The sequence below is a fragment of the Condylostylus longicornis genome, unplaced genomic scaffold (assembly GCF_029603195.1).
Source record: "Condylostylus longicornis isolate FDR11 unplaced genomic scaffold, ASM2960319v2 ptg000126l, whole genome shotgun sequence".
NCBI lineage: Eukaryota > Metazoa > Arthropoda > Insecta > Diptera > Dolichopodidae > Condylostylus > Condylostylus longicornis.
In genome coordinates, this window is record NW_026578094.1 from 1,285,482 (window position 1) to 1,313,310 (window position 27,829).

General features: G+C 29.5%; 1 protein-coding gene across 1 annotated transcript in view; it reads right to left on the reverse strand.

Annotated features, from left to right (window-relative positions):
- Window positions 1-20,719: 20,719 nt before the first annotated feature.
- The window catches only part of LOC129614910 (serine/threonine-protein kinase unc-51), a 161,776-nt gene continuing 154,666 nt past the window's right edge, over window positions 20,720-27,829 (reverse strand). The window contains exon 11 of the mRNA XM_055529875.1: window positions 20,720-21,490. Within this exon, the coding sequence (XP_055385850.1) occupies window positions 21,414-21,490 (77 nt within the window). The 3' untranslated portion in view covers window positions 20,720-21,413. The remainder of the gene's footprint in view (window positions 21,491-27,829) is intronic.

Here is a 27,829-nt window from a genome sequence, read left to right on the forward strand (position 1 = left end):
AAAATTTCCTCAACAAATCATTTAATGACATTGGACCAAACTTATCTAATCACGTACCTGTTATGAATTGCTATGGAAGTGAACAATCCCAGGACTATGTTCCCAAATAAAAGGACTTTGGCGAGGTATGTGTATTCATTAACTCATTAAAATCTAACGCTGCAGCTGGTTTTGATGGTATATCGTCCAAAGATCTCAAGCAGTTAGCATATTTAAACACTCCATACATAGTAAATTTCATCAACAATTGCTTCGGATGTGCGAAAAAAAAATTACTATTAAACCAATTTTCAAATCGGGTGATGCCACCATCCCAAAAAACTACAGACCAATATTATTATTGCGAACAGTATTCAAAATCTTTGAAAAAATCGTTAATGTAAGACTGGTATCACTTATCAAAATTTCGTGCGATTTTGATACCGGTCAATTTGGTTTCCAGTTAAGAAGTAATATGGAAGCAGCTTTAGCCGATATGTTGGACTTCGTTAATAAAGAAATAGACCTTAAGAGGTATGTATGTTAGGTGCCGTACCTGGGCATAAGGAGTTACCAGCTGAGCTAATACTTCAAGGAAGAACTACCTACACCCCGGGAAACAACTCAACAAGTGATGCTATATTTCTAAATGTGGTGGCTCGCAGGGTTCGATTCTGCAACGTTGATCTTGAATGCGTATATTATCTTGCATATTAGGTACAATATTTCAATATGGGCAAGCTGTTCGAGATTCCTCATAGAAAAGATTAATAAAGCCATTTTACGACAGACTTATGCCAACAAATGTAGTCCTCAATGAAACAGGATTCTGGAACATTGACCAAATTATAACATTCGAGCGTAAAATTATTAAATTTGTACGTAAAGCAATCAGGTCGAATATAAAATCAAATTACAGCTTTGACATTGGGCTAGATTTTCATCGACATTGTAGAGATGAGCGGCACAAAATGAGTCTATTTCCAAATGTCATTAAACTGTACAACAGAATCCCAGCAGACGTGCGCGAAATTAGGAATGAACAAAGGTTTACCACCAACGTTAAGAACCTTATCAGTGGGCTATACGTCTTATTTACTTGAAGAAATAAATTTGTAATATTATTGGGTGAATTCCGTGCGTCAGTTACAATTAGTGCAGTTTGTGTGTTCAAAAAAGACTCTTATTTAATAGAAATTTATTTAATGAAAAATTTGCTCTTATTTAATTGAAAAAAAGTTAACATATCGCAAAAAAAAATTTTTTTTTTTGGGAAAAAAAGTGCATAATTGAAAGTTGTTACTCCCATTTGAAAAAATCAAATGGATGTTTTCACTATATGTTATTATAATTTATTTTAATAATTAACAGAAATATTTATTTAATAGTGTTAAGTTTAATTTACAATTCGTAAATTTATTGAGGTTTTAATTTTGGAAAGAAAACATTTGTTATTCTAAACTAAAATTACTTCGGATGACACCATTTTACAAGGAGTGGCTTTTTTTCTAGACAAAATTTACGTTTAATAAAATGTACATTCATACGATATTCAAAATAGACTTATTATATATATATATTTACAGTTTTCCTAAAAATAAGAAAAATAAATTGTAGTTGATAGCAAAGAAATTTTTATTCCAAATATTGTATCAAATAAAACATATAGTACTGTTCATAACATTTCGATTCAAAATGTAATATTACTAGTATCATATAATGTATTGCAAATAATAATGTAATGTATAATATTGCATAATAAAAACAAATATTTTTTTTCTGAATTGATTTTTTGATATTTTCCTTTATAAATAGAATGCAGATTTGGTCAACAAGCAAATAAATTAATACGCAGCGATGTTGTTGTAAGTAAAATAAAATATATAAAATATTTAAATATTAGTGTGCATTATTTATAAAAATATTGTTTTAGAATGAACTACACGACAATATACCATTTACACTAGTGAGTAATAACCATTTATATTAATTTAAATTTATTAAAAATTACATAGTTTTGTATCCGAAATTCAAAAAGTCATTTTGTATTCGAAACTCAAAAAATTAATGAGAAGTCACTGCAACAACTCCTTATATTGAAAAAAGTTTTTTAAATGCAATTAGCGTCAAGGAGTCTCGGAATACGTCCCCAGACGAGGCCTGAAACCAAAAGATAACCCCCCCTATTGCATCCCTCTGAGCCGCATTAAGGTGTTATGCGACCCGTTCTGATAACCAGCTTGACCTGGAGCCCAAACAAATATCCCGACACTAATGGAGCGTCCTGATACCTAAGCCACATCTCTGCCTAGATCGACATTTTTTCGCAGCAACTTGAGGGATAAGTACTAAAAACTAGCGGGAAGATATTAGAAACTAAAATATAAATAAATACGTTGCTCATAAAAAATCGGAAAGAAATTTGTCCAGGCCATTTGGCGAGAACATCGATGAAAGGGAATCCAGTAAAGAAACCGCAGGCGGTCGAAAAGCGTTGGCGCAAATTCCAGTGTGCGAAAAGAATCCCACCAAGCCATCGCACACAATGTTGTAACTCATTTGGAGCTGGTACCGGTAGGAGCTCGATGGCTACAGTTGACGACTAGCCAAAGCAAAAAAAAGAGCCCGATCGGCAACTGTTACGCCTTCCCATAAACCCTACAGGGAACGGGAAGGCGTAACAGTTATAACTGAAACAAGAGTACTTTGAACAAGCGATCAACGGCAGTGGTTCACAAAAACGGCAGCGCTTCACAGAGGAACCACCTTGGGAAGCTGAAAAGACCAGGCCACCGAGCAGTCTTTTGAGCGTATCCACTACAAGGCCTTTCAATGAGATCCTGAAGGAATAACGTTGCACATTATTTTAGACGTTAACCTATCACCTTTCACCAAAAAATTTTAATTTAAAAATTTCGAAATCGTCAACACAGCCTTAAAATTTAACTACCTTAAAATTTAATTCACATAAAAATTCACTGAACGGTCACGTTGCACCTATAACGATTATGCTGATATTGCAACTAGAGCGATCAGTAATAAAAATTAACATTTTATAAAATTTGTTCATTAATATTTGATAACTACAAGTGATAACTATTATAATAAAATTTTTGTTTGTAAAAATTAAACTAAAATATTGTTTTTTTTATTAAAATAAAATAAAGTAATTTTTTCTGATAAGATAATATTATAAAAGAAGTGAAAGTAAAGGACAGAACCCAGGTGGACGCCAGGGAACTTTAATTGGCGCCTGAGTCCAGGGACCAACTAGGTTGTGAGAAGTGTGAGTGAATAACACTGAAAAGAAAATAAAAGACAAAGCTTGTGAAACAATTTTGAAAAAAATTTTTAGAGAAATTTTAAGATAAATGGAAAAAAACAACTTTAAACAAATTTTATAATTTAACAAAAAAATTTCGAAAAAATCTTAATTTAACTAAAGTTTTGGAAATTTTTTTTCGTGAAGTATTGAAATAAATAACAAAAAATTTTTAGAAGAGAATCTTAAGTTTTAAATAGTTTAAAGATAAGTATTTGAAAAAGTAAAGAGAATTAAAGAAATTTTTTTTTTAAACAAATTGGAAAAAATAATAAAACCAATTTTTTTGATTAAAATTAATTTAAGATTCAATAAACAGTGAATACAATAACGATTTATTTGAATTAATAACAGTGTTAGAGGAATTCCTTTCTGCACAACGTGCAGCAAGTAGGCGAAAGCTGAATTTTCTAAAACAATACAGTGGGAAAAGTTGCCCCGAAGTAGTCTAAAATTAGACAAAACGGAGTTGCTACACGGAGCAAGCGAAGAATACTGTAAAAACTACCAGTACTTGAAGCTCACTTGAGTCTGGGTGTGCGGTATTTAGATGCTGTCTCTACAAAGTGTAAGTCAACAGCGGCACAAGACTGCACTCGTTTTAGCACAAGACTGTTTTTCGCTCCAACTGGTTTTCGTCATGTAAGGCAATCATTTTACCTTTATTAACAGCTACTTACCTGAAAAAGAAAAAAAAGAAATTATAAGTTAAATAAAATAAAAAATTTCTGAAAAGAAATATATTACAAAAAAATACAAATTTAAAAGTCAATAAGTACCCTCAAATAAGAGGAGAAAAGGAGACCTGTATTTTAAAATGATTTGATAAAAATTCAAATAAATAATCATTTTTGTTGCAACTATAAAAAAACAATGAACAAAAATTGAAAAAGAAAATAAAATAAGCACTTTTAAAAAAATTATAACAATATTATAGTGGATCCTATTCTCGTCAACAAGTATCCTCATCAGTAGGGAGAAAAGCGAAAAATAATTTAATAAGCAAACACAATAATAATTTTTGAATCACGTGAAATTGAAGATTTAAAATTAAATCAATCGCTGATCAGCCGAGAAAAATATTAGAAATAATAATAGAAATAACAGTAGAATATAGAATTTCGATAACTAACACGATCTATCCTATTAATCCTATTATAGAAACTTAGTGCTTAATCTAAGTAGTAATAGAATCTTACGATTTATTTTATTAATCATAGTGCAGAAAATTTAGTGCTTAATCAAAAGAGTAATAGTGCTTATAAATCTTTCAACTTTGTAGAAAATTGATATTAAAATTGCCTTACTAATAAAAATTTATTAAATTTATTAATACAATTAATCTGAATTTACTAATAAAACTAATAAAATTGATAACAATTAGAAGCAGAAAAACGAGGGGAAAATCCTCCAAATTTGTAGTTTCCTGATGCTTTGTAAAAATTAAAACTCGTTAAGTAAAAATTAATTATATTGTAAAAGAATTATAAAAATATATGGAAATTTGAAATATCTTCTGTCGCATCGGGCGAAAATTATAAAAGTATTTGATTTTGATTATAAAATAAATTTAACCTAATTCCATACAACATTTTTAAATTTTATAAAATAAATAAATTTTAAAATAATAAATAAAACTATCAATAATTAAATGAATAATTGTAAGAATCGAAAAAAATAAAAATTTTCAAATAAGTGAAACAATTCAATAAAATTTTCAAATAAGTGAAACAATTATATAAAAAGAGAAAAAAACAGAGCAGTTATTTATAATTTGTTTTATTTAATATTTCATATTTAAATATTTACTATTTTACAGGAAAATAAAAAATTTTTTTTTTGTTTACTTATTTTTGTATCAAATAATTTTGTCAAAATAATAAGAAATTTAATTAGCAATTTATAAAATTGTTTATAACTTTGACTAAACTATATTGAAAAACAACAGGCACAATTTTGTGAAGGAAAGAATAAGCAAGAAATTTTAAATCAAACCTTACGGTGTGTGACATATTCCTAACAAAATTCCTTTAAAATCTCCATACTAAACTCTTACACATCCACAGAAATTTATTACAACGAAAAGCCCAGAATTAGGACGCATAGGGCATCATGTAGATTTTTATAAAGAGCCCCGAATTCTGAACCAAAATGAACCGGAACATGTGCTCGATGGGCAAGGCGCAAATATCTCTGAATCTATTAGAGAACTAATAAAACATGAAGCACGAAGAATTTATAGGGAAGAGTGTAACAATATCCTTGACGAAAAATTGGAAGAGGAGAACGATTTCCTAATTGATTTTAACAAAGAAGGAGGATTAGAAGGAATGAACACGACCCCAGACATAGTAAAGAGTTTGAGAACCTTTTCTGGTGACGAAGGAGAGTACGGCTCGTGTGAAAGTATTATGGAAGTATTATGGAATCCTAAGTGCAATCAGGAGCAAGATAATAAGGAACGCTGACAAAGCACTAGAGGCATGTGATACCGCACTAAATTTGCGGAAGATAGTTGAATGTTTAAATTTGCACTATTCCGACAGTAAGGATATCGGAACACTGGAGAACCAACTTACAGGTGTGAGCCAGGGAAATAGCTCCATACAGGAATTCTACATGTTAGTATATCAGCACCTGATGCTTATTCTCGAGAAACTTGGCTGCGTGGATGTATCGCAGGAGGCATATTTAACGATGGCAAAGCTGTATAAAAATAAGGCACTCGATACATTCATTTGCGGACTAAAGAGCACAGGATCTATATGGAGCAAGGAGAGTTATAATGTACATCGACCATCAGCCTCCCACATACGCTTTGAGTAATAAGAATTCCAATAGCAAACTAAAACGATGGAGAGCAATAATAGAGGAGTATAACCATGAAATCAGGTACAAACCACTAACATTGTGGCCGTTACACTAACATTGTGGCCGATACACTCTCTAGGCTAACATCAGATTCGCAGATATTTAGTTTATCCGTAACTCAACATAGCGCAGAAAGTTTATCTCACAACTATGTCCAATTTATAGATACACATAAAAAATCGGAAAGAAATTTGTCCAGGCCATTTGGCGAGAACATCGATGAAAGGGAATCCAGTAAAGAAACCGCAGGCGGTCGAAAAGCGTTGGCGCAAATTCCAGTGTGCGAAAAGAATCCCACCAAGCCATCGCACACAATGTTGTAACTCATTTGGAGCTGGTACCGGTAGGAGCTCGATGGCTACAGTTGACGACTAGCCAAAGCAAAAAAAGAGCCCGATCGGCAACTGTTACGCCTTCCCATAGACCCTACAGGGAACGGGAAGGCGTAACAGTTATAACTGAAACAAGAGTACTTTGAACAAGCGATCAACGGCAGTGGTTCACAAAAACGGCAGCGCTTCACAGAGGAACCACCTTGGGAAGCTGAAAAGACCAGGCCACCGAGCAGTCTTTTGAGCGTATCCACTACAAGGCCTTTCAATGAGATCCTGAAGGAATAACGTTGCACATTATTTTAGACGTTAACCTATCACCTTTCACCAAAAAATTTTAATTTAAAAATTTCGAAATCGTCAACACAGCCTTAAAATTTAACTACCTTAAAATTTAATTCACATAAAAATTCACTGAACGGTCACGTTGCACCTATAACGATTATGCTGATATTGCAACTAGAGCGATCAGTAATAAAAATTAACATTTTATAAAATTTGTTCATTAATATTTGATAACTACAAGTGATAACTATTATAATAAAATTTTTGTTTGTAAAAATTAAACTAAAATATTGTTTTTTTTATTAAAATAAAATAAAGTAATTTTTTCTGATAAGATAATATTATAAAAGAAGTGAAAGTAAAGGACAGAACCCAGGTGGACGCCAGGGAACTTTAATTGGCGCCTGAGTCCAGGGACCAACTAGGTTGTGAGAAGTGTGAGTGAATAACACTGAAAAGAAAATAAAAGACAAAGCTTGTGAAACAATTTTGAAAAAAATTTTTAGAGAAATTTTAAGATAAATGGAAAAAAACAACTTTAAACAAATTTTATAATTTAACAAAAAAATTTCGAAAAAATCTTAATTTAACTAAAGTTTTGGAAATTTTTTTTCGTGAAGTATTGAAATAAATAACAAAAAATTTTTAGAAGAGAATCTTAAGTTTTAAATAGTTTAAAGATAAGTATTTGAAAAAGTAAAGAGAATTAAAGAAATTTTTTTTTTAAACAAATTGGAAAAAATAATAAAACCAATTTTTTTGATTAAAATTAATTTAAGATTCAATAAACAGTGAATACAATAACGATTTATTTGAATTAATAACAGTGTTAGAGGAATTCCTTTCTGCACAACGTGCAGCAAGTAGGCGAAAGCTGAATTTTCTAAAACAATACAGTGGGAAAAGTTGCCCCGAAGTAGTCTAAAATTAGACAAAACGGAGTTGCTACACGGAGCAAGCGAAGAATACTGTAAAAACTACCAGTACTTGATTAAAAGAATTATAAAAATATATGGAAATTTGAAATATCTTCTGTCGCATCGGGCGAAAATTATAAAAGTATTTGATTTTGATTATAAAATAAATTTAACCTAATTCCATACAACATTTTTAAATTTTATAAAATAAATAAATTTTAAAATAATAAATAAAACTATCAATAATTAAATGAATAATTGTAAGAATCGAAAAAAATAAAAATTTTCAAATAAGTGAAACAATTCAATAAAATTTTCAAATAAGTGAAACAATTATATAAAAAGAGAAAAAAACAGAGCAGTTATTTATAATTTGTTTTATTTAATATTTCATATTTAAATATTTACTATTTTACAGGAAAATAAAAAATTTTTTTTTTGTTTACTTATTTTTGTATCAAATAATTTTGTCAAAATAATAAGAAATTTAATTAGCAATTTATAAAATTGTTTATAACTTTGACTAAACTATATTGAAAAACAACAGGCACAATTTTGTGAAGGAAAGAATAAGCAAGAAATTTTAAATCAAACCTTACGGTGTGTGACATATTCCTAACAAAATTCCTTTAAAATCTCCATACTAAACTCTTACACATCCACAGAAATTTATTACAACGAAAAGCCCAGAATTAGGACGCATAGGGCATCATGTAGATTTTTATAAAGAGCCCCGAATTCTGAACCAAAATGAACCGGAACATGTGCTCGATGGGCAAGGCGCAAATATCTCTGAATCTATTAGAGAACTAATAAAACATGAAGCACGAAGAATTTATAGGGAAGAGTGTAACAATATCCTTGACGAAAAATTGGAAGAGGAGAACGATTTCCTAATTGATTTTAACAAAGAAGGAGGATTAGAAGGAATGAACACGACCCCAGACATAGTAAAGAGTTTGAGAACCTTTTCTGGTGACGAAGGAGAGTACGGCTCGTGTGAAAGTATTATGGAAGTATTATGGAATCCTAAGTGCAATCAGGAGCAAGATAATAAGGAACGCTGACAAAGCACTAGAGGCATGTGATACCGCACTAAATTTGCGGAAGATAGTTGAATGTTTAAATTTGCACTATTCCGACAGTAAGGATATCGGAACACTGGAGAACCAACTTACAGGTGTGAGCCAGGGAAATAGCTCCATACAGGAATTCTACATGTTAGTATATCAGCACCTGATGCTTATTCTCGAGAAACTTGGCTGCGTGGATGTATCGCAGGAGGCATATTTAACGATGGCAAAGCTGTATAAAAATAAGGCACTCGATACATTCATTTGCGGACTAAAGAGCACAGGATCTATATGGAGCAAGGAGAGTTATAATGTACATCGACCATCAGCCTCCCACATACGCTTTGAGTAATAAGAATTCCAATAGCAAACTAAAACGATGGAGAGCAATAATAGAGGAGTATAACCATGAAATCAGGTACAAACCACTAACATTGTGGCCGTTACACTAACATTGTGGCCGATACACTCTCTAGGCTAACATCAGATTCGCAGATATTTAGTTTATCCGTAACTCAACATAGCGCAGAAAGTTTATCTCACAACTATGTCCAATTTATAGATACACATAAAAAATCGGAAAGAAATTTGTCCAGGCCATTTGGCGAGAACATCGATGAAAGGGAATCCAGTAAAGAAACCGCAGGCGGTCGAAAAGCGTTGGCGCAAATTCCAGTGAGCGAAAAGAATCCCACCAAGCCATCGCACACAATGTTGTAACTCATTTGGAGCTGGTACCGGTAGGAGCTCGATGGCTACAGTTGACGACTAGCCAAAGCAAAAAAAGAGCCCGATCGGCAACTGTTACGCCTTCCCATAGACCCTACAGGGAACGGGAAGGCGTAACAGTTATAACTGAAACAAGAGTACTTTGAACAAGCGATCAACGGCAGTGGTTCACAAAAACGGCAGCGCTTCACAGAGGAACCACCTTGGGAAGCTGAAAAGACCAGGCCACCGAGCAGTCTTTTGAGCGTATCCACTACAAGGCCTTTCAATGAGATCCTGAAGGAATAACGTTGCACATTATTTTAGACGTTAACCTATCACCTTTCACCAAAAAATTTTAATTTAAAAATTTCGAAATCGTCAACACAGCCTTAAAATTTAACTACCTTAAAATTTAATTCACATAAAAATTCACTGAACGGTCACGTTGCACCTATAACGATTATGCTGATATTGCAACTAGAGCGATCAGTAATAAAAATTAACATTTTATAAAATTTGTTCATTAATATTTGATAACTACAAGTGATAACTATTATAATAAAATTTTTGTTTGTAAAAATTAAACTAAAATATTGTTTTTTTTATTAAAATAAAATAAAGTAATTTTTTCTGATAAGATAATATTATAAAAGAAGTGAAAGTAAAGGACAGAACCCAGGTGGACGCCAGGGAACTTTAATTGGCGCCTGAGTCCAGGGACCAACTAGGTTGTGAGAAGTGTGAGTGAATAACACTGAAAAGAAAATAAAAGACAAAGCTTGTGAAACAATTTTGAAAAAAATTTTTAGAGAAATTTTAAGATAAATGGAAAAAAACAACTTTAAACAAATTTTATAATTTAACAAAAAAATTTCGAAAAAATGTTAATTTAACTAAAGTTTTGGAAATTTTTTTTCGTGAAGTATTGAAATAAATAACAAAAAATTTTTAGAAGAGAATCTTAAGTTTTAAATAGTTTAAAGATAAGTATTTGAAAAAGTAAAGAGAATTAAAGAAATTTTTTTTTTAAACAAATTGGAAAAAATAATAAAACCAATTTTTTTGATTAAAATTAATTTAAGATTCAATAAACAGTGAATACAATAACGATTTATTTGAATTAATAACAGTGTTAGAGGAATTCCTTTCTGCACAACGTGCAGCAAGTAGGCGAAAGCTGAATTTTCTAAAACAATACAGTGGGAAAAGTTGCCCCGAAGTAGTCTAAAATTAGACAAAACGGAGTTGCTACACGGAGCAAGCGAAGAATACTGTAAAAACTACCAGTACTTGATTAAAAGAATTATAAAAATATATGGAAATTTGAAATATCTTCTGTCGCATCGGGCGAAAATTATAAAAGTATTTGATTTTGATTATAAAATAAATTTAACCTAATTCCATACAACATTTTTAAATTTTATAAAATAAATAAATTTTAAAATAATAAATAAAACTATCAATAATTAAATGAATAATTGTAAGAATCGAAAAAAATAAAAATTTTCAAATAAGTGAAACAATTCAATAAAATTTTCAAATAAGTGAAACAATTATATAAAAAGAGAAAAAAACAGAGCAGTTATTTATAATTTGTTTTATTTAATATTTCATATTTAAATATTTACTATTTTACAAAGAAAATAAAAAATTTTTTTTTTGTTTACTTATTTTTGTATCAAATAATTTTGTCAAAATAATAAGAAATTTAATTAGCAATTTATAAAATTGTTTATAACTTTGACTAAACTATATTGAAAAACAACAGGCACAATTTTGTGAAGGAAAGAATAAGCAAGAAATTTTAAATCAAACCTTACGGTGTGTGACATATTCCTAACAAAATTCCTTTAAAATCTCCATACTAAACTCTTACACATCCACAGAAATTTATTACAACGAAAAGCCCAGAATTAGGACGCATAGGGCATCATGTAGATTTTTATAAAGAGCCCCGAATTCTGAACCAAAATGAACCGGAACATGTGCTCGATGGGCAAGGCGCAAATATCTCTGAATCTATTAGAGAACTAATAAAACATGAAGCACGAAGAATTTATAGGGAAGAGTGTAACAATATCCTTGACGAAAAATTGGAAGAGGAGAACGATTTCCTAATTGATTTTAACAAAGAAGGAGGATTAGAAGGAATGAACACGACCCCAGACATAGTAAAGAGTTTGAGAACCTTTTCTGGTGACGAAGGAGAGTACGGCTCGTGTGAAAGTATTATGGAAGTATTATGGAATCCTAAGTGCAATCAGGAGCAAGATAATAAGGAACGCTGACAAAGCACTAGAGGCATGTGATACCGCACTAAATTTGCGGAAGATAGTTGAATGTTTAAATTTGCACTATTCCGACAGTAAGGATATCGGAACACTGGAGAACCAACTTACAGGTGTGAGCCAGGGAAATAGCTCCATACAGGAATTCTACATGTTAGTATATCAGCACCTGATGCTTATTCTCGAGAAACTTGGCTGCGTGGATGTATCGCAGGAGGCATATTTAACGATGGCAAAGCTGTATAAAAATAAGGCACTCGATACATTCATTTGCGGACTAAAGAGCACAGGATCTATATGGAGCAAGGAGAGTTATAATGTACATCGACCATCAGCCTCCCACATACGCTTTGAGTAATAAGAATTCCAATAGCAAACTAAAACGATGGAGAGCAATAATAGAGGAGTATAACCATGAAATCAGGTACAAACCACTAACATTGTGGCCGTTACACTAACATTGTGGCCGATACACTCTCTAGGCTAACATCAGATTCGCAGATATTTAGTTTATCCGTAACTCAACATAGCGCAGAAAGTTTATCTCACAACTATGTCCAATTTATAGATACACCAATAAACGTTTTCAAAAATCAAATAATATTAAATACAAATAACAATAATGACTATAAATTAATAAATCCTTTTAAAAACTACTATAGACATATCATATCTCAAACACAGTTTTCAGAAAATGATTTGATAGCGATTTTAAAGAATTTTTTGAATCCAAATATTATAAATGCAACTATGACGGATGAGGCTAATATGGGACAAATACACAGGATTTACCCTAAACACTTCGAAAACTACAAAATTGGATTTACTCGAACAATAGCGAAAGATATAACCGATAAATCCGAACAGGATGATATTATAATTGCAAATCATAAACACGCACAAAAAAATACAGCAGAAGTTGTTTTCCTAAAATGACGAGCAAAATTAAGAAATTCGATGAAATGTGTACGATCTGCAAAGAAAATAAGTATGATAGGCACACCAATAAGCCTGAGATAGCAGAAACAGCAATCCCCACTTTCGCGGGACATACCTTACATATCGATATTTTCTCAACAGAATCAAAGCTTACCATCACTGCAATTGATGAACTCACCAAGTTCCTTCAAGCGAGAATCATAAAAAGCAGATCAACTGAAGATATTCGACTGGCTCTAAGACATATATTGTACTACTATGGTGTACCTATATGTGTGATAATCGATAATGAAAATTTATTAAATTCAGCTTCGATCAAAGCAATGATGGGGGATGAGTTAAAAATCAAGGTATACACAGTACCACAATATAGGAGCGAGTTAAAAGGGCAAATTGAAAGAGCGCATTCAACACTAGCAGAAATTATGCGTTGCCTGAAAGCATAAAATACAGAACGAAATTTCGAAGAATTGTTGCAACGGGCTGTGAATGACTATAACCATACTATTCATTCAGTTACAAAGAAAAAACCGATCGAATTAGTTCTGGGAAGGATACCAAATATTTCGCGAGAGGAATTTGAAAAACAACAAAAAATTGATCTAAATTACCATAATAGGAAAAAGAAACCCGTACAATAATACAAAATAGGTGAAATCATTTATGTTAGGCATAATAAGAGATTGGGCACTAAATTAACCGTTAGGTATAAAAAGAAGATAGTAAAAGAAGATAGGAACACCACTGCAATTACCAAATCGGGAAGAATAATGCATAAATCTAATATAAGATCAGGATAATATAGCGAATCAATTTTTCTTTTCCCCATTCCACACTTTGTGTAACTCCCACAATTCAAATTTTGATTTCTTTTATTTATTTCTTCTTACCACTTTATATTTCAGATTTTTGATGACCAGGACTCTAACGCACATAAAAATTTTAGATTACACCAGATCCTATGTGCTCACTGTAGAACTCGGAGAAGCAAAAATAGAAGACGGGAAGTACAGAGAAGAAGATGTGACAGATGTAACCGAAATTGGGGATGCTATTGATAGCTGGAAACGCTTTTTTCCAACGAAGCGTTACAGAATCACACTCTGTACCCATATTTGCAGCACAAGGTTCAGCGGGAATTCTTAAACGAATTCATGCCAAGCCGGATTAAGAGGTCATTTAACTTTCTCGGAAGTACATGAAAACGGATAGCGGGGTCACCCGATCACGATGACCTCGTGATGATTAAAAGAAAACTAACGAATCTATCAGAAAATAACAATAAGCAAACTGTAATAAGTATTACTTTCAAAGATAGGCTCAAAAACCTAACACAATAAACTCTTCATACAAAAACAACAATACAAAATAAAACTAATTAAAGAAATAATTAAACTCAAATATGTCATACACTGGACAAAAAATAATATTATTAATCCTACCTTATTATCGAGAGCTGAGATTCACACTCTCACTCACATATTGACTAATCAGCAATTTCCTTATAATAATGTGGAAGAAGCGCCTGATCTAGCTAACATAAAAGCAATTACCAATGGAACTTGCTTATTCTATCTTCTAGAAATTCTCCTAACAAACCCAAATATTTATAAGAATGTATTAATAAAACCAATAAAATTAAAAAATAACAAAATTGTAAGAATCAACTATAAAGAACTATTATTAAATAAAGAACATCTGTATGTAATTGTAGGTTTTTGTAAAATAATAAATAATATAAAAATATGTAAAAAAGATCAAATTGTAAACGATAACTCTACTTGCATTAGAAATTTAATAGAAGGAAGACACGCCAGATGTGACCTCATCAACAGTCAACATGTACCAACTACAGAAATAATCAATAATGGAATAATACTTCTGAACCAGTTTAATGGTAATGTAATATCAAGTAGGGGAGCGATTGCACTTAAGGGGATTTAATCAAATTCAACAACGATACAATAAAAATCAATAATGAGATGTTTAGATGCCAGGAAATATCAGCACACAAAGTTTGGGCACCAATTTTACAACCCGAAGTAACTGAAGATAAATTACATCAACAACTTTGCTTGGAACTATTGCAAGAAATCCATATTAACAATCGAACTACTGAAAGAAGGAAGGCTTACTGAGCGGATCTTAAACTATAGTCCATCCATTGTAGGTGCAATAGTGATGCTATTCGTGATGATGCTTCTCATTAGAAAAAATCGAGAAAAACTTGTAATTAACAACACTTCTGTGGAAAAAAAAGAAGAATGGGAAAGGAAAAGAAGAAATAGAGCTTACAAATCAGAATATGAAGGAAAATGTGACACCAGTACCTCCAAGATATAGCTCAAACATCCCAAGTAAAGATACGCAGTCCAAACCAGCTACTCAACCAAGAATAATCACCATAGGTAGCCAAATGGGGATATTTGGTCCTAAGAGGGGAGGAGTTAACGTTGCACATTATTACAGACGTTAACCTATCAACTTTCACCAAAAAATTTTAATTTAAAAATTTCGAAATCGTCAACACAGCAATTTTCGATGTGAACTACCTTAAAATTTAGTTCACATAAAAATTCGTTGAACGGTCACGCTGCACCTATAACAATTATGCTGATATTGCAAGTAGAGCGATCGGTAATAAAAAGTAAAATTTTATAAAAGTATAAGTGATAACTAATAAAATTTTTGTTTGTAAAATTAAACTAAAATATTGTTTTTTTTTTATTAAAATAAAATAAAGAATTTTTTCTGATAAGATAATATTACAAATGAAGTGAAGGTAACTGGGAGAAGCTCTCACAACTGCCCAAAAGATTTTACAGTTATCAGTCTAACATCGTTCTAATAAAAATATTAGAAAATTGATAGAAGCATCAATAAGGAGAAATATTAACCCGAAGTCGGTATCCTAGTACAATATGCGTATCGGAAGGGTAGATCAACGGAAACAGCCCCACATTTCTTAATACACTAAATTAAAAATTCTTTACCTGCAGGAAATACATATTGACTGCTTTCCCAGATATTGAAGGTGCTTTCAATAATCTCAATCACTTCGGCTCTGTCGGAGGTTTCAACTTACGGCTTCCTTGATGCAAGATCCAAATTTGACGAAAGGGTAGATAGGGTTGTTTATTCCGATCAATTGGAAGTCGAGGTCTCTTCCCCTTTACCAAATTACTGCATCGTTTTTCAAGCGGAGGTGGTTGCGATTGCAGATGCTCTGCAAGTCAGCCAAGTCGCGATAAGGGCGCTAGTGTCTGGGATCTCTACGTCCAGAACGGTCTTAGATTGTAGGTCATTTCTTACCGAGATGGCAGACCAGTTCGAGCTAAGCTTGATCCCGGGGACACAGTTAGTTTTCCGGGAACTGTAAGGCAGACGAACTTGCGAAACTTGCAACCCTCGGAACTCTATCCGGAAAGGACAACCTGGGCATGCATCTAAGCACCCACAGGCTGCTGCGACGCAATGCAGCAGTGGAACGTACCAACCTCAAATGGTCGAATAGAACAATATGTAACGCGACAAAGAAGTTGTAACCGAAGCTAGACATTGGTCGGTGGACATGCCTACAAAACTTCCACGCCCTTGAAAATAAAAAACATTATAGAAATTTAAATAGAAATTTACATAGATCTTTAGTAAAAATTCAAATTTCTTTAAACACAGAGAGGTAACGGTGAATTCCATCCGAATAAAAAATATAATTATTTTTCTTACCTCACATGATTGAGACTTAAAATCGAGTATTATATCAACACCTCTTTAAATTTATTTTTGCTTTTTTTCAAAGACTGCAATCGTTCATCCTAAATGTATGCAATCCTTGAATTAGTTTGGTATATGAATGAAAGTAGTTTCAATAGTGCAGTAGATATACATAGATCGTTTTTAAAATCAGTCTTTTCACTTATTGAAGGGAAAAGTGCTACATCGCAAACCATTAGTTTGATCCAACTTTAGATATTTTCATGATTTTTTTTATATATTTTTTTAAATTATCGCTTTTCTTTCTCTTTTATTTCTATATTTGAATTATTGTTTTTTCTATTAATTATTGAATTATTGAATTATCTATTGAATTATTGTTATTTCTATATTGAAATCGGAAGGTAGAACTATAATTGAATTATAGTTCTACCTTCCGATTTTTGGCAAACCGTGTCTAATAAATAATTTACTAAACCCTCGATTTTTTTACGAAGTATTCCGATTTGTTGTCTTCGTTCCTATATTTTTGTTTAAATTCCATTGATTGTGTCCAGGGCTGTCGTTTGGCTCCAATTTGAAAATTTGTGTCCACGGCTCCTCCTCTTGCATTTTGGCTCCAACTTTGTTTTTGCTTCAGTTAGACACAAATTTTGTCCAAAAATTTTTCAGTTGAAAAATATAATTTTTAAAAAAAAAAAAAAACTTTTCTTGCAAAATTAAAAAATAATTTTTTTCAATATTTAAAAATTTTTTGAAAAAACCTTGACTAACAAAATTATATAGATACAAAACCGTTTTTCTGCTAATTCAAAAGCCATCACCTATCTTTTTATAGCCAAGTTAGTCAATTAGTCAGTTCTGGTGTCAAATAACCAAACTTAGGAAAATCCGACAAATGAAATATTGTGTAGAATTTTTGCAATAAACGATAATATAGTGATTTTGACATTTTAATTGAAGATACAGGGTGTCCGAAACTCAATGGTATTCCCGAAGCAGGGTGATAGAATACATGCAGACCAACAAAAAACACCTAGTAATATTTTTCTTTTTGAGCCTTTGTTCTCGAGTAATGAGGCCTCAAAATTGAAACATGCAAAAACCTTCTGATTTTCACATATTCATAACTCGGGAAATGTGACAGGTAAATCTAGTTTTGTAGACTCATTCTAACGGTATACCAGCGATTGTAAAGATTTGTTTTAATTTCATCTCTGTCAAGTGCAAAGTCAATTTGTTAAAAATTTTTTTTCTAAATTTTTGTTTAACCCTCATTTGCTCATAACTCCACGTTATTAACCTATTGTTAATAACGTGGAATTAGAAAATTTTAATTTTTTTATTACTTACAAGAGCTTTTTTCTTGTAAGTAAACTTTTCTTTTTCATGTTTCCTTAATATTTTAATACTTTTAATAATATTTTTAATATTCTAATTCCTATGGAAGCAGAGTTAGTAAGTATTTTAGTATTCTTTATCAGAAAGGAAATGAAATATTTTTTATTATAACAGACATCTTTATTCTCAAGAATCCGTAATACACAATTTACTAATACATACGAGTACATACGGTGTATTCAAAGTTGGTCATTATACTTTTTGTTAAGAAATATATTCTTATATTAGATTGAAATGTTCTTTCCTCTTTAAATTTTTTTTAGGAAATATTTTTTTCCTCTTTGAATAAATTTATTTTATAAATTGCAAATATTTATAGTATTTTAATAACACAATATTTTATGACCCTCAAAACTGAACATATTTTGTTAAAAAAATTCTTAAATTCAGTTTTGTTTGATTTTACTGAAGAACTGTAAACAATATTTATAACAATAAATATAAATACATATAAATTCTAATGACTCAATAACAGTACAATTTTTAACAAATTTTAATTAATATGATGGTTATTACTTACTGAAGTAGGTGATATGTTGTCATATTCTTCCTTATTCATTAATGAAGCTCAACATACTAATTCATTTTAAAACAAAATATTTTATAATATAAATATTTCACGCTAATATTTTATTTTACTTGCTGAATTTAACGCCATCGGGACATTTTCTTTTATTTTTTTGGTGACTTCAAATCTTCATTCTATAAAGGGAAATATATCTCATTTCATCATTTCTAGGAAAACTGTAACTATACAAAAAAAATAATTTAAAATATTTGTTTCTATGCTATATTTTATCAAACACAAACTCATTTTGCTTAAAAAAAAAACGCTCCTGGTAAAATTATGGTATCCGAAGTAATTTTAATTTAAAACAAAGCAAAAACATTCTTTGCAAAATTAAAAACTAAATAAAATTAGAAATTATGAATTAATCAAAGCACTATTGAATAAATATTTGTTTTAATTATTGAAATGAATAATATTTACATTTTTATATAGTGTAAAAAACTATTTGTTTTAGCAAATGGGAATAACTATTTAAAACTATACGCCTTCTTTTTCAAAAAATTTTTTCTTTTTTTCACATGTTATAATTTTTTTATAAGTTTTTATAAAATAATATTCCTTTTTTAACACTTATTAATAAATATTTTAAGATTTTTTATTTACAAGCTGAAAAATTTTATAAATAAAAAAACAAAATCTTCTTTGTTTACTTTTCTAAAAAGAGTACGCGTAGTTTTCTAAGAAACAAAACATTTGGTATTTAATGTTAATTCCACTGTGACATTTCTCGGAGCAAAGAAAGAGACTTACCTGAATTTTTTGGCTTCACTATGTCTTTTCTCAAGATACGATTTTAGGAAGTGTACAAAGATTTTGTTTCTTTTAGTATTTCTATTTCGTTAATAATAAGGGCCTAAATGTATACAAAATTTTGGTGGAAGTGTCAAGTAAATTGAAGTGAAGGGACGTGACAGTTGTTTTTATACATCACGACTGACAGAAATACAGACGATCAATCAATCAAGTGTTGTTAATTACAAGTTTTTCTCGATTTTTTCTAATGAGAAGCATCATCACGAATAGCATCACTATTGCACCTACAATGGATGGACTATAGTTTAAGATCCGCTCAGTAAGCCTTCCTTCTTTCAGTAGTTCGATTGTTAATATGGATTTCTTGCAATAGTTCCAAGCAAAGTTGTTGATGTAATTTATCTTCAGTTACTTCGGGTTGTAAAATTGGTGCCCAAACTTTGTGTGCTGATATTTCCTGGCATCTAAACATCTCATTATTGATTTTTATTGTATCGTTGTTGAATTTGATTAAATCCCCTTAAGTGCAATCGCTCCCCTACTTGATATTACATTACCATTAAACTGGTTCAGAAGTATTATTCCATTATTGATTATTTCTGTATTGATGACGTGGACCCTAAGAGAGAGTGGCATTTAACAGCTGACGAATTTACACGTATTCTTATGGGATCTATAGGGGGCCCTTTTTAACATCATAAATGCCCCACAAGATCAACTTTTTTCAAATTTTTAATTAGAAAAAGTTAAAATACAATCTTTTTCTACTTTACTAGTGTTTACATTTATAAAGTTTTGTGTTATTAAAATATTAAAAAATTGATTTAAAAGAAACCTTCCATTTTCTGTCCATTTTTTTAAGATTTCAATAAATGCTACACTACAAGAAAAAAAATTGTGCAATTTTTCTTTTTTTCAAAGTTTTAAGTTGATTTTGGTGTATTTTTTCAAGTTTGAGAAAATGCATTTGATAGTTGATAAAAAGTTTGCCAATATCTACCAAAATGCATACTTCTGATTTCATCACATATATTATTATAGTTAAAATTTTGAGTTTAAATTTGAATTTTTGATATGTTTTTCAAAAAATTCCAAATTTCATTTTAGTATAGAAATGTTTAGGTTTTAGTCAACTTTTCGTATAGAAAAGTCGAAATGAAAATAGGCAAAACCTATAATTTTTCCAAACAAAACACAAAAAAAAATGATTCTTCAGAAATGTCATTTCACCAAAAAAACATATGCAATTTTACAAAAACATTCACAAAAAAAAGTAGGATCCAGGCCTTGATTTTTTGTAATGTCAAGGTATATATTATAAGACTGCGTAAAATTAAGGTCTCTATAAAGATTGCATAAAATTTTTTTTTTTAAAGAAAATTGCTTTCAAAAAGTACTAGAACAAAACTTTTAGAGATACTAAGAACCAAAAAAGCAGATAAAGCAAAAATAAACTATAATAATATCAGTATAATAAATTAAACTTCGTTTTGGTTTTTTAATAATTTCTTCAATCTTGTTATTTTATTTGCTTTACTTTTGTATTTTTCTTACTGGAATTTTAGGATATATTAAGTCAATCCTTATTATAAATGGTATAATTATTCTTATTGTTATTTTAAAGCATACATATTACAATAACATTTGTGTTGTTTTGCTTTGTTATATTTTTATATATTTTTTAGTATCTTCTTAAAAATTTATCAAATTAACTAATTAAAACAAATATGTATTCCACTAAGTCATAACACGCATATGTATGTATATATTTTTGATAAAATGAACTATTTTATGACAAAAAATAGTATACTAGAAAAACAAAATAATAGAGAATGAAGTCGGATAAAAATAAAATTACCTTTTGTTTCGAATTTTATACAAAAGTAAAAACTTATTAGAGTAAAAGTATAAACGTATATAAGAGATAAAGGTATAAACGTATTAGATACATTATGCCATAAAGATATATTTTAATTAGCAGAATGTATGTATTAATTATTTGAATAGTTATGTCATATTATTCATTCAATTTTAATTTTTTTCAAATTGACTGACAATGATTTTAAATTCAATTACGCAATCTATTCCTTCAAACACTTCAATATTTTACATACACATATTTTTAAACAATTCATATTAAACATTAGAGATGTTTTTCGCTCGAATTAAAAAAAACAGGAGTAAATAAAAAAAGATAATTTATATAAAGTAAATAACACTCGATAGCAGTAGATAACTCTCCAAAAAGTTTAAAAATTTATGTAGAATCTTCTGTTACATATATATAACCCTGTTGCTGTAGTATGCTTAATCTTTTCTCCACGGCATCTCTATCTAAAATATAAAAGCATAAAGTTTTTCAAAATTAAAAATTTGATAAAAGAATATTTAGCGTAAAACTTTTGAATTTAGCGTCTTAATAATCAAACTAAGTTGATGATTAATAGAAAATCAAATTTTATCAATTACCTAAACCAGTACAAAAATATGTATAGTGTATGTGATATGAAAATTTTAAATTCTTAATATGAAAATTTTAAATTCTTAATATGAAAATTTTAAATTTTAACCAAATGAATTCCAAAAATTAGAACCGTCCTTGGTTCCAACTACTGTAACTGGGGTTTATTTTAACCATCGCTTAAAATATGGAAAAAACTCATTGTGGAGGAGGGTATTTAGTACTAATTTTTACATATGCGCTCAGTTTAAAAAAATTTCACAGTCAAGAAAATGAATCAGTAAAAAAATGTTACCATTATTTAATAAAAATTTCATTTCAAACATAAATAAGCAGCGGATTTTTTAATTTCACTTGTTTTACTCAAATTCATTACTGAATAGCAGCAGAAGTTAATTCCCAAAATATGATCACATTTAGGGGTTAGCCTGTACCACAAAAAAGGGGTTTTCCTTATGCTTAACAACGTATCTCAGTAAAATAATATTTTAAAGCATAAGTTGTAACATTTACACTCTCATTGGACTATCTTTCTGAGGTTACAAGAACTCAAAGCTTGTATTTCTGAAAATCTTCCAATTTTTTTAATTTTATTTGTACTTAACTTAAGAAATATAGCAAACAAAGCCAACTTGATGTACCCTTTTCGATTGTACAACATTGGCTGTACCCTTCAAGTAATATATGTATATTTGGTTTAAAAAACTTAAGTTTTACAGATAGTTCAGCAAACGAAAAGTTTCTGAGTAACAAAACTTACATTTTTGTTTCTGAAAATATTTCGTTTTATCTACTTTTTAGTGCTTTGAGCTTAGATTATCAGCTAATTGATCATGCCTCTTTATTTTAAATCCTTGACTCCAACCATACAGCGCTAGAGGCATAATATAATGAGTTTAAAAAGCATTAACCAAGGTGGCTTTGCCTTTCATATTACTCGAATTACAAAAAGTGTAAGAGTTAGAAGTTTCCAGAGAGGCCAACCTTGAGGCTTCATAACTCGAGAAGAAGAGTACAAAAAGGAAAATCTACTTTTAGCACTTTTCTTTATAAATAGATGCAAGCTACGACCCTACTTCGGAAGTACCACCGACTTGCGGACTCCCTATACAAGACTAAGAAATATATAACAGATTTTTCAATAAAAGAAATCCTCTTTTCTTGGGCAGACTCTAAAAAGAGAATACCATGAAATTTCGCTATCTGGTAAGAAAAACTTATATTTTTTAAGAACAAAGTTTTAGCTTTTTGTAAATTATTTAAATATATTTGGAACTTTTGAGTAAATCTTTTTTTTTAATCATAAAAAAAATACGCCGCGTTGTTAAAAATAGAAAATTAGAAGTTTTGATAGGTTTCTATATTATCTATTAAAAAGACTGTGTTATTATGTATACATCGTACTGTCACCTCGACGCGAACCACGTGCACCACAATGGACATGACCAGGGTAAGGTGATTAAAATGCGAGGGGGTAGAGGTTTAGTCTGTGGTCGTATCCAACGGAAACTTTGTGGCAGATGTCTGAGACCGGCTAATTGTATAACATTTATAATATTATTTTTGGCTAATAAAATAAAATATTTTAAAAAATCTACAATACTTTTTAATTTTTCGAAGAAACAATTTAAACTTCTGAACTTTTTTCTTCTGAGAAATTTCCGAACAAAGCTCATTACGAAAAATTCATAATTTGAAAAAACGGGAATTTCCTAAAAGCTTTTAGATATTTCCTTTGAATAAAAAAACTAGTGCCATATACATACATGTATCAGGCCACCAAGCTCAGAGAGTACATCAAAATAAATTTATATAGAGTTCATATGGAAGCAATGAGTGAATTATACTAAACACCTGGATATTTTTGTATTAAATGTTAGATATTTAAAGTTTTTGAAATCTGACGCGTTAATTTTTTGTCTATTTTCATTATGATAGTCTATTTTTTTCTTTCTTTTTTATTCAAAATTTTTTTATTATTTTTAATTATTTTTAATTTACTTTCCAAACTATTAAAATTTAAATCGTTTGCATTTTTTATAACCACATTCGTAAAACATTCATTTAGTATATTATTTCAGAAAAATTAATAAATTTTAAAAAATTTTTTTTTAAAACAACAAAGAAATTCGAAGAAACGCAAAGGCAAGAACAAAAAATTATTAAAATCAAATTATTAAGTCTTTAGAAAATCTTTTGGTATTTTTGTTTTTATTATAAATATTTACTTGCACGGACATTTTGCAATCTTTGAGATTATCTTTATTCTTTATTCGATTAATATTTTAACACTGAATACAAATAATTATGTATGTAGATAATTAATTAATAGATATCAGTTAATAATAGTAACTTTTTAACTAAAATTGCTAATTAATTAAAAAATATTTTATTTCAATGAGAATAAACGAACTGAGATTTGTACAGATTTCTTTTTGGAAAAAATTTACAAAACCAAATAATTTTTAATTTAATGTAAAATTTATACTAAGAAGCAAAACAAACAAAAATAAAAATTACGAAGCTCATTGTTCTTCAGGAACGGCTAACGCCCAAGCCCTTACCATTCGATTATTTACAAATCCACAGTTAGATAAGAAACGTTCGTATGAAGTTTCTCTTTGTTCAAAAACACTTTTTGCTTTTGGTTTTTTGTAAAATATTAAAATATTTATAAATAAAACTTGTCGAAGAGTACCAAGGTAAATTTAAGCACATTTTAAGGACTTCATTTTCATACACTTGTAGTTGCTGCTTGTGGCATCTAGCCATACTATGCTACACTGGGGAAGCATATAATAAGTAGGATTCGACTTAGATTTAAATAGATTTAAATGTTAAAATTTTATATGTTTTTTAAATAAGAATTTCTGTTTATTAGAGAATACAACGTTTTAAAATAGTGTAATCTTTTATATTACTTTGTAGTATTTATGTTAAATTTTAATTTGGAATCTAAAAAAATAAGAAGGTATTTGATACTTGAACCTCAATAGACTGAATTATTGTCTTACAATTAAATTTCTGTTTGGTAGATAAACCGTACTACGCCCTTACGGTTGAGTAAAACGTTGAGTTTTGTGGTATTAATTTTGATTTTCCACTTTGTGAAATAATCCTTTAAAACATTAAAACTACTTATAAATTTTGAATTATTTCAGTAGGGCTTTCAGAAGAACTCAAGAAGGTGGTATCGTCAGCGAAAAGCCCCAAAGTGCAGTTGTCTGGTGTTTTATGTCGCTAGTACATATCGTATAACAACGGACTAATACAAGAAGCATTTGGCAATCCATATAAAATATTTTTTTCTGCCAAGTATGTGTTATTTATTTTCACTTTAAATTTTTATTTTCCAAAAAACCATTAATTATTTCAATAAAATAATGTGGGAAAGTAAATAATAATAATTTTTGAAGTAACCCATCATGCCATACGATATTGAAAGCTTTTTATACATCAAGTGCCACTATACCAGTAGAAATTATTAACGAAAATTTAGAATTTATTAGATTGGTGGCAAGTTTGATGTGTTTCTCGAAACTAAATTATTCATGTGGTAAGATTAGTTTTTCCTCGATAAATAAATACAAATGGGTTTTTATACCCTTTTCGAATTTTTTTATTTTCCCTATGGAACTTAATAAGCTAATAGACTTATGACTTTAAATTTTAGTACGAGATTTTCAATATGCAAATAATTGAAGCATTTTTCAAGCTCAGGAAAATAATTATGGATTGTGTTTTAATAATGTTTTTTACTTCTTCATAAGTAAATTATATGAAATTTAATAGCTCGGTTCGGTAGCATTTTTAATATTTTTAATATTTTATAAATTCCATCTTCACCAGAACTTTTATTGTCTTTTTGCCTTTCGATAATGTTTTTTACTTTTTCAGAAATAAAATTTTTTATAGAATTTTTGTTAATATTTAAACCTGATTAAGTGTGTAAACTTAAATTTATTATTTAAATATATTTGAATGCAAGTGAATCAAATTCCCTAAAATAATCCGCCAGTGCATTCAAAACTATTTAATAATGATGACGATTTTTTATTTTTCATTTCTTGAATTTTCGCTTGTATTATTTTACTTCATTTTTTGTATGCTTTTTTTGTATTTACTTTTGTTTCTTTGCCATTGCCTACGAAGCGTATTACGAAAACTTATCATATCACGCATATTAGAAGGAAGTTTATTTTTATCTACGGTTTAAATTTTCAAAATGACTACTGAAAAATTTACAGCGTTATTTAAAAATGATATAAATCTGGATAAATCTAGGGTGTTCTATCAGACCATGGTATCTACATTTTTGACAAAAAAAATTATGAATATAACTTTTTTTTTTGCATTAGAAAACGCTTTCTAATGCAAGAAAAAAAGTTTAATTTTTCAATTGTTTTAAAAAACTCCTTGAAGAACATTATAACTTCCAGCTATTCCAAAAATTTTTCTGACACAATTAGATGTTGACATATATTCACTCCTCGAGATCATAAAATTTTCTAAGAAGGCATTGAAATATAGATATGTCTGTTGAAATGAAAATGTACATATTCTAGTTTTTTTTACCGTTTCGTTTCAACTTGAAAATGAAATATCTGCACTTATCATTCATTTCTACATTTCATATTTAAATGTTCATGTTAATTATTTTCATATAAGATAAACGTACATTTAAAAACATTTAAAAATTATATAAGTGAACTTATTGCAATCGGAAAAAGTGTATATCTTATTTGATACAGAAATTTTAATACTATATAATATTTAACAGCAACATTTTAAAATGCTAACTTTTTAAACCATCTTCACTAAATTTTCACTAGTTAATGTTTTCGTAAAACAAAAATCACACAAAAAAAGTTCAATGGTGCTTTACTCGAAATGGCAAAAATGTAGATATCATGTTCTGACAGAAAATCCTAGAAATATTTAATATAGTGTCAATTTCCTGCTTGTATTAAGATTAATATTTAGTAAATCATGTTTAATAAATCGTGAAAATGTTTTCCAGTTTGACAATCCACAAAAAAATAAACAATTGCATTCGCCTTTTTGTGATTGGCCATCTAAATCAAATAATACCGGAAGATGATCATAATATAACTTGTTAATGTTCTGCTGATTGGAAATTAAATTAGTACAATTGCTCAATGTAACATCTACCTTTTCCTCCTGAAGTTCTGAGGAAATGTGTTGGTGAAGGTGAAGATATTTTGAAATTTCTGATTGCTAGTTGGCCGTGAAGTATTTTCCTAAAATAAGCTATACTATAACACAAAATATGCCTGCAGTTCTCATCACCAATCAATAATTATTTATATGGCAACCTAGAAATAGCACTCAAATCTCTTTTAAATTTACAATTTTTACGGAATTACAATTACCTCCTTTAAAATAAGCTGCTGTTAACAGGTAATTATCAGAACTTGATAATATATTAATAGTTTCAGCAATAGTTTCCAGAATTTTAATATAAAGATTAGGAAAACTACCATGCTTTATTCCACGTTTAAAAAAATTCCCAAAGTTCTCAATTTTCTTTATCCTTTCGATATATAAAATATATCGAAAGGATAACATTTTTTCGGGCTTTAGCCAAATCTTATTTATAATTACTATATCAATGTTTTTTTTCTGTAAAATATCGAATAATTGTGCAGATTTATCAAGAATGCTTTGAGCATTCCAATTCATTATTTTGTAATTATTATGCATTGTTATAAACATCTTTTATACAAACTTCAGCAATAAAAGTAATTTGGTCCTCTTTGGGTTTATACATTTTTAATTTTGATATTTCTCTAGTAACGGCAATTATTACAGAAGCAGTAAAAAGACCTTTTACATAATTATTTGTGATTCTACCAAACTGAGAATTAATGTTGCTATTGACGTCACAAATATTTAATATTGATTGCATAACTGCTATTGTAATTGGTGTTTGAAAACTTACTAGCGATATTAATTTTGCATTGTAAAAATCGTTTGAATTGTACTTAAACTATTTTTTCCCGTATTATACATGGATATGCTTTTATTATATACCTTGCGTAATGTTAGAGCAGCTTGTAATTCAATATATTCAGCTCTTATTTTACATTTAGTTGAATTGGCTTGGTGGGTTTCTTTACAGTTGATACATTTGGTATCACGATCTTCAATATTGAATTTTTGTTTTCCTGGACAAATTTTTGCGTCATGGT